This window comes from Lolium rigidum, chromosome 6 (genome assembly GCF_022539505.1).
Source record: "Lolium rigidum isolate FL_2022 chromosome 6, APGP_CSIRO_Lrig_0.1, whole genome shotgun sequence".
NCBI classification, from domain to species: domain Eukaryota; kingdom Viridiplantae; phylum Streptophyta; class Magnoliopsida; order Poales; family Poaceae; genus Lolium; species Lolium rigidum.
The window spans coordinates 224,221,835-224,234,023 of NC_061513.1; the positions used below are offsets into that span (position 1 = coordinate 224,221,835).

A 12,189-nucleotide genomic window follows, 5' to 3' on the forward strand; every position below is an offset into this window, starting at 1 on the left:
ATTCCTAGCAGTGGGATCGTAAAACCTGCACCGCCACCAATGCGGGTCGCTCGACTTTGGCGCTTGCCCATACTTTTAAGGCCACCATCGCACCAGCCAGCCCCCACAACCATCGACATTGCCACTCTAGCCCACCTTGCTCCCCGACTAGGCCACCGAAAGCCTATTTATCCCCACTGTTGCGTCTCTCTCTCTCGACTCGTCGCCATGGACATGCGTTGGCTGAACTAGCACGAGGCCACCTAGTGCACCAAATACGGCATCCTCGTGCCGCCGAATGCGACGGTTTTCGAGGGCATGGTTCATCGGCTTGAGCGGGATGCCCATGCTGCCACTGCTTGCCAGCTAGGATTTCAGTTACTTTCGCCATATGTAAATCAAGTCCCTCATGTACAATCCAAATTCCAACGTGTCTCATTATGGTGGCGTGATATCTTCAGCTTAGTCGAAGATTATAGAAACGGCAAAGCAGGGCAACCGGGCCAAGGCGTGGCCTGGACTGCCCCGGGAAGGACCAGAAGACCACCTCTCCTTGGCCAAGCGTAGCCCGGGAGCGGAGGTCAACCGAGCCTGACAAGGCGTGTCAGACTCAGCCTTGGGAACAGGCGATGCGCATGCGCCCCTGCGCGTCATCATGGCGCAGACCGGTAGAGGCATGCGCCGTAGATAGGAGTGACAGCTCGCTGCCCGAGCTGTCACACCGCCATCGAGTACGTCGGTGCACTGCCTGTGGCCGTCCATTGGCCACTCGCGCCACCCACCTGCCCAACGTCCACGTGGCTCCGAAAGATTGAGCCCGGGAATGCCTTTGGGCGGTGCTCGAAATAGCCATTGTGGTGACCCCTTGTGATATAAAATGGGGCGCCTCTCCGGCATAGAGGAGGTTCCGTCTATTTCGATTTAGGTCCATTAGGTTCCACCTAGTCGTTTCAGTTCAGATCCGTCCATAGGATTTAGTCCAATTCGGTTTGTTTCCCGTCGGCTCAGCTGAGACTAGCTCAGTAGAGAGAAAGCTAAGTGCTAAAAGAGAAGAGAATATGAGAGGAAGATGAAGCCCGGTAGGTGTAGAAGCTAGAGAAAACGCCCTCCCGGCACCCAAATATTCATCATCTTGTACATTGTCTAGATAATCCACCAAAGCAGGATGTAGGGTTGTTAGCCAAAGGGCGGTCTAATTCTAGGTTAAAAATACTCGTGTGTGATTTTTGTGTGCTTTACGTTCGCCTTAGCAGGTTCCAAGGCGGTGTTGAGACCGAAATGACTTCGTGTCCACTACCGAACAAAATGGGGAAGTGCTCATCCCCGATGTCAGCGTAGGCGAGACGCGACAGAACGGTGGAAAGAAGGTTAAATGCTAGTGCACATTTTCTTGGTTATGGTGGTCAGCTTCAATTTGTTAAACGCCCGTCCTCTCTTCGCTGTCGACATTCGTCCTTTGCTCGCTCAAAGTTCAGAAAACCATCCAAAATATATGTGATCGATCTTGTCGTCATTGCCTCTGGGATAAGAAGGATGATGCCACCTCTCCAAATTCTTTGGCAGCTTGGTCTTTTGTTTGCAAACCTAAGAAACATGGCGGACTAGGAGTGTTGAACCTAGAGTTGCATAACAAGGCTCTTTTGATCAAGCAACTACACCAGTTTTATATGAAAGATAATGTTCCTTGGGTGAAACTCATCTCGGTCCTTAGAAAACATTTTCTTGATCCAAGTCAACCTCGCTTGAAGCCACCCGAAAGAACCAAAAGGTCAACTTGAAGCATGTAAATGCAAGTTAAGGATGGGGACATGGAGAGAATCGCGCACGTGAAAGGAGAGGCGAGGGAACCCTTGAGGCGGAGGTTGGATGCAAGACCGTGAAATAAAGGTAAGTTATAAAGCTATTGAAACAAACAAAGGTGGAAAATATAAAATGGAGAAGTTTTTCAAAGGTTAAAAAGAAAACAGATGGAAGACGGTGAGTCCATGTACATATATAGGACGAGGAAACACCGACAACCGAACCTCTCCTACACCGGAAACTCTGACAACTAAGAGATTTAGTCGGCCATCAGTGTTTAGCAATCCTATGATGCCACCGGAGCCAACTATGAAAGGTAATGGTTTATGTGCCAATGTTGAGCCCAACCAAAGACATGAAGGACGACAAGAGTGTGAAGATAGGAGGATACACAAGACGCGGGATCGTGGTCGGAAGACCAAGAATCTGGTGGGGTCTAGAAGGGTTTTGGATGCATGAGAGAATGAAGTAAGAGACGACATTTAAGCGCATGAGGCGCGCTCTCTCATTTTGTTTACTTAGAATCTCATTGCGATTCTTCTCTCCTAGAATACATGAGAGAATACCTTTATCATGTTGCACGATGTCAAGATATTTATGGAATTCCCCATAGAACGATATTGTACGGAATAAACAGAAATCCTCAAAAATTATTGAAATAATTTAGGAGAAACCACGAAGACACAGATGAAAATGGCTAGAGGCAAGCCTCACCACCCACCATGCAGCCATATGGGCCATGCACTTCGCACCCATGAGCACCCTGCGGCAATACCCTTGTGTTAGCATACTGCTCCAATTCTTAAACTTTCTTACATCGTTGGCACTTGGCAGGCTAGAATACAAATGGACTCTGAACTCTAGAGTCAACATAGTCTAGTGTAGTACACCCAACAGTCCTCCTACAGCTCCATCTTCAGCTGGGCATGCTCAGTCTCGACACATAAACCATTACCTTTATTATCAAATTAGTTAGTCTGCTAATATTCATACATTTCATATCAGCTTTGTTTACCCTCCAACCCTGCTACTGCTCTGCTCATATGTATGGGGGATGTTGAAATTAACCTGCTACTGCTCTGCTCATATATATGTGCAATGTTCTAAGAGCTTTTTGCTAGCTTTACTCATATTATTGACAATGGCAAGGCCTTGGGAATAGGTTTCATTTAGCTCACCCTACTCATATGTGCAAAGTATAATGAATGTTTGTAGGCGATCACCTTATTGACTGACTCCTTTGATGGTTACATTTAGCTCACCCTGCTAGCGACAATGGCAAGGCCATCTAATGAAATTGTTTCGTATGGTTGAGACAAAATATACATCTGAACTGCTATCTGTATATTTTCCTAAGGTTTGCCCCTTTGGAACCATAACTGTGTTCAGCTATCTTGGAGCTAACTTACGTCGATCGTTGGAAGGCGACACGAGTGATGAACTGAAGATTGCTACATTCGTAAGGCCAACTCACAGTGTTTTCAGAGTTTAAACAAACTGTCGAAAACAACAAGAAACAATGGCGCAACAATGCGCATCATATTCTTCTAATACAATTGGACTCTGAACTCGAGAGTCAACATAGTCTAGTGAGTCTAGTATAGTACCCAGAAGTCCTCCTCCTAGAGCTCCATCTTGATCAGCTGGGCATGCTCGGCGTAGAAGCGCGTGGGCATCCACACCCTGCAGCGCCACCGCATGTACCTGAGGGCCATCCTCTTGCCGTCGGTTCGGCTCTTTGGCACCGTGATGCCGTCGTCGCTTCCGACGGGCGGTTTCTGGTCGTGTTCCTTCATCCACCGCCACCCGGGCGCGTTCTGGTGCAGAGCGCAGGGACGGGAATTTCGCGGGAGCTCGTTGCAGTGGCACCACAGGGCGGATTCCCAGGGCTCGGGCGCGTTGTGGCTCCGCTCCAGGAGGCAGGTCGCCATCATCCTGTTCGTCCTTCTTGGCGAAGGCAGCTTGGCCCGCTTGGACGGCCGCGGGCTCGGCTCATCGACGGCGTCCTCCTCTGCGGACGGCTGCGGCGGCGGCGGGTTCTTCCTTTTCTTGCGAACCTCCTTGCTGTCGTCTTGGCACGGCTGGATTGGCGGGCGCACCTGCGCTGAGTTGTGGTCGGCAATCATCGGCTTCGATTCGTCCTCTGGCAGCAGCGGAGGCGGATGGATTTCGCCGTCATCGGCGAGCATGGCCGCTTGGACTTCTTCCTGGGTGAGCAGCGGCATCAGCGGGCCGAACTCGGAGAGCATCAGCGCCTGGTATTCGTCGTCGGCGGTGAACACCGGATAGTCGGCCTCAGACTCGGCCAGCGGCGGCAACGCGGCACAGGACGATAGCGGCAGACGGGAGCGGCCGGACATGCACGCCGGGTAGCTGGGCCGAGGAGGCAGCACGTCGGAAGCGCGCATGGTCATCATCTTGCCTAGGGTTGATCTGCGGCGGCTAGGTGTGTGCGTGAGGAGATGGAGATCTTCCTCTGGAGCAGACAGCTATATCGAGCCCAGGTGGAAACCGAGTCGAAGCTGGTGTCGGACTCGATTGCTCAGTTTTTTTGCCTTTGTTCCGGCCGTTTCCCCGGGATCCGGGATCCGGACTCAGATTACAGAAACCGATGGGATGGAAATCGAATCGGCGACCTGGCGTGGATGGGCATGGTTCCAAATATGCTAGTGGGAAGCTTCGGGCCTACGAAAACATTAGGACACTGGGAAACTTCGGCCCATGTATGATAATATCAGGCACTCATCGGTTCAATTCTAATGTTTTCTCTGTTCAGTGAAGCATACTAAAATGGTTTATATTAGTGAACGGAAGTAACAGTAAAGCAGATTTTGTTTCTGAGGATTGCTCTTCACAAGTTACAAAATAATGTAAAAAACCACGGCCCTGTGGATTGAACTTGCGTACAATGTGCTCAAGCCTGATTTATCGATTTAGAAAATTTTGTTTTCAAAGTTAGTTCGAAATTCTAGGAAAACTTGTTCCGTGTTCCACATTGGCTTGTGCTATTCACTTTTGCCTAACGCTTAAAACACTTTTCACTTTTGCCCTCCTCCGTCTAGCACACCCTCATGAATACCCACACGGAACATTTTCCTCCAGTCAAGACCATTTGATCGTACTCCGCTCACAAACTGACATCAGTGGGATCGGGCAGCGCTTACACGTGGAACCAGGAGACGTGCACATAGGTAGGAAATTCCTAGCAGTGGGACTGTAAAACCTGCACCGCCACCAATGCGGGTCGCTCGACTTTGGCGCTTGCCCATACTTTTAAGGCCACCATCGCACCAGCCAGCCCCCACAACCATCGACATTGCCACTCTAGCCCACCTTGCTCCCCGACTAGGCCACCGAAAGCCTATTTATCCCCACTGTTGCGTCTCTCTCTCTCCGACTGTCGCCATGGACATGCGTTGGCTGAACTAGCACGAGGCCACCTAGTGCACCAAATACGGCATCCTCGTGCCGCCGAATGCGACGGTTTTCGAGGGCATGGTTCATCGGCTTGAGCGGGATGCCCATGCTGCCACTGCTTGCCAGCTAGGATTTCAGTTACTTTCGCCATATGTAAATCAAGTCCCTCATGTACAATCCAAATTCCAACGTGTCTCATTATGGTGGCGTGATATCTTCAGCTTAGTCGAAGATTATAGAAACGGCAAAGCAGGGCAACCAGGCCAAGGCGTGGCCTGGACTGCCCCGGGAAGGACCAGAAGACCACCTCTCCTTGGCCAAGCGTAGCCCGGGAGCGGAGGTCAACCGAGCCTGACAAGGCGTGTCAGACTCAGCCTTGGGAACAGGCGATGCGCATGCGCCCCTGCGCGTCATCATGGCGCAGACCGGTAGAGGCATGCGCCGTAGATAGGAGTGACAGCTCGCTGCCCGAGCTGTCACACCGCCATCGAGTACGTCGGTGCACTGCCTGTGGCCGTCCATTGGCCACCTGCGCCACCCACCTGCCCAACGTCCACGTGGCTCCGAAAGATTGAGCCCGGGAATGCCTTTGGGCGGTGCTCGAAATAGCCATTGTGGTGACCCCTTGTGATATAAAATGGGGCGCCTCTCCGGCATAGAGGAGGTTCCGTCTATTTCGATTTAGGTCCATTAGGTTCCACCTAGTCGTTTCAGTTCAGATCCGTCCATAGGATTTAGTCCAATTCGGTTTGTTTCCCGTCAGTTCAGCTGAGACTAGCTCAGTAGAGAGAAAGCTAAGTGCTAAAAGAGAAGAGAATATGAGAGGAAGATGAAGCCCGGTAGGTGTAGAAGCTAGAGAAAACGCCCTCCCGGCACCCAAATATTCATCATCTTGTACATTGTCTAGATAATCCACCAAAGCAGGATGTAGGGTTGTTAGCCAAAGGGCGGTCTAATTCTAGGTTAAAAATACTCGTGTGTGATTTTTGTGTGCTTTACGTTCGCCTTAGCAGGTTCCAAGGCGGTGTTGAGACCGAAATGACTTCGTGTCCACTACCGAACAAAATGGGGAAGTGCTCATCCCCGATGTCAGCGTAGGCGAGACGCGACAGGAATGGTGGAAAGAAGGTTAAATGCTAGTGCATTTTTTCTTGGCTATGGTGGTCGGCTCCAGTTTGTTAAATCTGTCCTCTCTTTGCTGCCGACATTGTTCCTTTGTTCCCTAAAAGTTCAGAAAACCATCCAAAATATATGTGATCGATCTTGTCGTCATTGCCTCTGGGATAAGAAGGATGATGCCACCTCTCCAAATTCTTTGGCAGCTTGGTCTTTTGTTTGCAAACCTAAGAAACATGGCGGACTAGGAGTGTTGAACCTAGAGTTGCATAACAAGGCTCTTTTGATCAAGCAACTACACCAGTTTTATATGAAAGATAATGTTCCTTGGGTGAAACTCATCTGGTCCTTAGAAAACATTTTCTTGATCCAAGTCAACCTCGCTTGAAGCCACCCGAAAGAACCAAAAGGTCAACTTGAAGCATGTAAATGCAAGTTAAGGATGGGGACATGGAGAGAATCGCGCACGTGAAAGGAGAGGCGAGGGAACCCTTGAGGCGGAGGTTGGATGCAAGACCGTGAAATAAAGGTAAGTTATAAAGCTATTGAAACAAACAAAGGTGGAAAATATAAAATGGAGAAGTTTTTCAAAGGTTAAAAAGAAAACAGATGGAAGACGGTGAGTCCATGTACATATATAGGACGAGGAAACACCGACAACCGAACCTCTCCTACACCGGAAACTCTGACAACTAAGAGATTTAGTCGGCCATCAGTGTTTAGCAATCCTATGATGCCACCAGAGCCAACTATGAAAGGTAATGGTTTATGTGCCAATGTTGAGCCCAACCAAAGACATGAAGGACGACAAGAGTGTGAAGATAGGAGGATACACAAGACGCGGGATCGTGGTCGGAAGACCAAGAATCTGGTGGGGTCTAGAAGGGTTTTGGATGCATGAGAGAATGAAGTAAGAGACGACATTTAAGCGCATGAGGCGCGCTCTCTCATTTTGTTTACTTAGAATCTCATTGCGATTCTTCTCTCCTAGAATACATGAGAGAATACCTTTATCATGTTGCACGATGTCAAGATATTTATGGAATTCCCCATAGAACGATATTGTACGGAATAAACAGAAATCCTCAAAAATTATTGAAATAATTTAGGAGAAACCACGAAGACACAGATGAAAATGGCTAGAGGCAAGCCTCACCACCCACCATGCAGCCATATGGGCCATGCACTTCGCACCCATGAGCACCCTGCGGCAATACCCTTGTGTTAGCATACTGCTCCAATTCTTAAACTTTCTTACATCGTTGGAACTTGGCATGCTAGAATACAAATGGACTCTGAACTCTAGAGTCAATATAGTCTAGTGTAGTACACCCAACAGTCCTCCTACAGCTCCATCTTCAGCTGGGCATGCTCAGTCTCTGTTGAGTAACATATTGTACTAGGTATATGTCCCCGTGTTTTGTCAGGGTTGTACCTGTAATTGTACATGTGTCCGCCTATATATATATGAGCAGCCGGCCCTATTGGTGATGTGCAATCTCCAATAACTCTTCTACATGGTATCAGAGGCCCTCCGGCCCTGACCTAGCCGCCCCCCTGATACGTCTCCAACGTATCTATAATTTCTTATGTTCCATGCTAGTTTTATGACAATACCTACATGTTTTGTTCACACTTTATATCATTTTTATGCATTTTCCGGGACTAACCTATTAACAAGATGCCGAAGTGTCAGTTCCTGTTTTCTGCTGTTTTTGGTTCCAGAAAAGCTGTTCGGGCAATATTCTCGGAATTCGACGAAACAAAAGCCAAACCTCCTATTTTTCCGAGGGACACACGGAGCTAGAAGGGCAAGCCAGGGGGAGGCCTACGGCCTCCACACCATAGGCCGGCGCGGCCAAGAGGGGGGCGCGCCGCCATATGGGGTGGGCCCCTCGGGCACCCCCTCGCGCCGCCCTTTCGCCTATATATTCCTTCCGTCACGAAAACCCTAAAATATCAAGTCATATTCCACGAAGAGTTCCGTAGCCGCCGCCATCGCGAAGACAAGTTCGGGGGACAGAGTCTCTGTTCCGGCACGCCGCCGGGACGGGGAAGTGCCCCCGGAATCCATCTCCATCGACTCCATCGCCATCTTCATCGCCGTTGCTGTCTTCCGTGATGAGGAGGGAGTAGTTCTCCCCCGAGGCTGACGGCTCTACCGGTAGCTATGTGGTTCATCTCTCTCTCCCATGGTGTGATCTTTATGTGATCATGAGCTTTGTAATCTAGTTGAATATGTAGATGTTACTGTTGTCTATTATGCACTTTAGAGGTTACTTTAATATGAACTCCGGAGTTACTCTCCACGGTGTGATGGTGACAGTGTGCGCATCGTGTGTGATTCCTTTATGACATTATGGAGCTTGTTTACAGTAGATGGAGGCACGCTTTAGTCTCTACCCGAACTATCTTCGGCTAGACACTCGGGGGCTACTGACGTGGGTATTACCCTTCGGGTAACCGACATTGCCCTACCCTATACGATCTAACTGGAGGCCCATGAAGGTATTCGATGGCAAGATGGGCCACTTGGATGGCGCAGTAGGAGGATTCCTTGGCGGGCAAGACAAGGAAGGAGCCGAACAAGGAAAGCTTAGAGTTAGAACTGCTGTAAACCTAGTCGTACTCAGTTAGACCTCTTGAGACCTGGCCTCCTATATAAAGGCCAGGAGAGAGGCTGCCGGGGGGACAATCAATCTTAGCAATCATAGCCACCAAAAGTCTAGAGCTAGGTCGCCACAACACTTAGCCTCTCGACGAGATCTCAGCCGAACTCTTCGGCACCCCATTGTAACCCATTATTCTCATAATCAAGATCAGACAGGCAGGACGTAAGGGTTTTACCTCATCGAGGGCCCCGAACCTGGGTAAATCACTCTCCCCGCTTGTCTGTGAACCGATGTCTCGTATCAGCTTGCAGGATTCCATCAACCCTAAGCCTCAATCGGAGGGCATTGCCGAGGAGTACCCTCGACACCGAGAGATGTTCTTTCACGCGCCTTCTACGTGCAGAAGAAGGTGAAGCGCAGGACGGAGAAGGATGACATTTGCGCGCGCAAACGGTTCATCGAGGCGCAGGAAGCCGGCCCCGACAATGACCATTGGTTGGATATGTTCTTGAGTGAACCATCGGAGTCATCAGCATCGGATTACGAGTTCTCCGATTAGATGTTTCTATTGTATCCGTTTAATTGTTGTTCTTATTATCGTTTATAAACCTATTTTAGTAGTATGTTTAATCTTATTTTCAATCAATGTGTATGCAAAATTTGTTTCTGGCGCTGTATAACGCGTCTGATAAAGCGTGTTTCCCCGCTATATTTTTCGCGGGTCCGAAAACCTAGAGACCCGCCCACGCCATAAAAAAACAAAAACCGGCGCTATATAATTTTTTTTAGCGCTCTAGCTTAATGTGTGTTCTTATCCGGACGTAACCACGGGTCCGAATCCGAGAACATGCACGGGATTGCCTTCTATCTGGAGGTGCCAAGCGGAAGAGCAAGCGGCAAGCAAGCCCACGAATCCGATACAAGGTAGACTACGTAGGGAACTCGAGTTCGAATTGGCCGGCGGTATTCCTCCTCCATACCTATATATGCCGCTCGATCCCCTGCCACATCTCATCGATCGCACACGACGAGCTTCCCTGTTTCCACCAGCAGCTCCGATCTGATGGCCACCTGCAACAAGCGGCCCGCCGCCGTCGACCGCCCGGGAGCGACCACCTGCCGCAAGAGGAGGCGCGTCGTCGGAACCACCGCGGACTACGACACGGAGGCGCGCCTCGGCGAGGGCATGTACGGGGTCGTCGTCAAGGCGCGCCATCGCGCCACCGGCCAGGCCGTGGCCATCAAGTCCCTCTGCAACCCCTTCAACGAGCACGAGCCAGCCGATGCCCGCGAGGTGCTGCGCGAGGCTCGCTTCCTGGAGGCGTGCGGCGGCCACCCGAACATCGTCGGCTTCCGCGGCGTCGTGCGCGACTACGTCACCGACGAGCTCTGCCTCGTCATGGAGCACGTCCAAGGGAAGAGCCTCCACCGCCTCCTGCGCGAGAACCGCGGCGGGCTCCCGGAGGCCACCGCGCGGGGCTTCATGTGGCAGCTTCTCGTGGCGGCCAGAAAGATGCACAGTTGCCACATCGTCCACCGCGACCTCAAGCCGGCAAACGTTATCGTTAGCGGCGAAGAAGAAGAAGGAATCACCAACCTCAAGGTCTGCGACTTCGGGGCCGCCCTGTCCCTGTCGGAGGCGCCGCCGTACGAGAACGCCGGCACGGGGTGGTACCGGGCGCCCGAGATGCTCCTCGGATTCTGCATCCACGACGCGCTCGTCGATACATGGTCGCTCGGCTGCGTGATGGCGGAGATCCTCAGCGGCGAGAGGCTTTTCCATGAGGACGGACCCGTCTCGCTGCTCCGGAGGATCTTCGAAGTGGTCGGCGCGCCAGACGACGCAACGTGGCCGGGGTTCACTTCGCGGGAGTTCGCGCCCGAGGTGCAGCAAGTGCTAACGGGCCAACGGAGCACGCTGCGAGACATCTTCCCGGAGGAGAAGCTGTCCAAGGAGGGCTTTGATCTCCTGACCGGCCTTCTTACCTGCAACCCCGACAAGCGCTTCACGGCGGCCGCCGCGCTGAAGCTGCCATGGTTCCCCTCCGTTGCTGCAAACGCTCAACCTCTTCTTCTTCCTCCTGCTGCTGCTGCTACGACGGCCGTGTCCATAAAGGAGGAGGAAGTGGAGACCGCTCCGTCGACGCTGCGCAGAAAGAGGGTCACCGCAAAGAAATCCATGTTGCCCGTAAAGAAGAAGACGCAGCTGATCGTTCCACAGGCGACATGATCGAAGACGGCCACTCCAGGCACCTGGAGTAGTTTTCTTTCGATAAAGAAGCACCTGACATAGTTGTGGTTGAATCCAACTGATTGTACTGTAGAGTAGACGTAGATGTAGTGCTATATGCCTGGATCCAACTGACGTACTGATCAATTCCTTATTTGGTGGAATATTCAGTCATGTAATATATCTCGTTTGATGCAATTTGTGACAACTTGATCAATGTGATTTTGCCTTCTTGGTTTCGCAACTCTCAAACTCCTGGAATACATACAGATTGTCTAATAGTACCACTAACTTTTCAATCAACGAAATGTCGTGAGAGAAGAAAATGTTGGTAACCGGATCCTGTGAGACAAGAAAATGTTGGTCATCGGATGCTGATTGGCATATCGTACGATCTCATCCAGCTCGTCACTAGAATACCGCCAAGATAATCATATCTATGTAGTAGTTGAATCGAATGGCTAGTTGATTTTGCAAACGGTAAAATCAACTAGCCATTCGATTCAACTACTACATATATACTAGATGGACCCAGCGCGCTCTGCCGCGCCGTCCTTTGGTACATGTGTTTAAATTTTGCTACGTGGATTTTTATTTGTTGGCACGTACGCAATTTCTTTTCTGGATCGTTGGGTTTTAGCATTGGGTATACTGCGTGTGGTTTACATAATGCAATAAAAATATATAATGCAATCAACAAATTCAGATTCAACTGATTTCGTTGTTTCCTCTCACGCTCCACCAAGCCAGAAGGGGCGAGCTGAGTGCAGCTAATTTCCAAGATATTAGGCTTTTTTGCCGATTCTAGTTTGGGAAAGAAGTTCTTTTTTTTTCATTATAGGATTTTTTACAACATCTGAACAAAGAATGTAAGAAGGCACATCCTTTGTTTAAACTGCAACACACAAAGGGATGCTGTTTGAGGCCTATCCAATCAGTTTCATGTATTTTGGATGCTGTTTTTTGTTGCGATATATTTTCTATCCTAGTAAAATGAGATTTTTTCTTCTTGGGTGAAAACCAAAAAATCAGCTG

General features: G+C 50.1%; 1 protein-coding gene across 1 annotated transcript; it reads left to right on the forward strand.

Moving 5' to 3' along the window:
• Positions 1 to 9,987: 9,987 nt before the first annotated feature.
• Positions 9,988 to 11,154, forward strand: LOC124663798 (putative cyclin-dependent kinase F-2). The gene has a single exon (XM_047201458.1). It carries the CDS (start codon positions 9,988 to 9,990, stop codon positions 11,152 to 11,154), a length of 1,167 nt encoding a protein of 388 aa, XP_047057414.1.
• Positions 11,155 to 12,189: the final 1,035 nt, after the last annotated feature.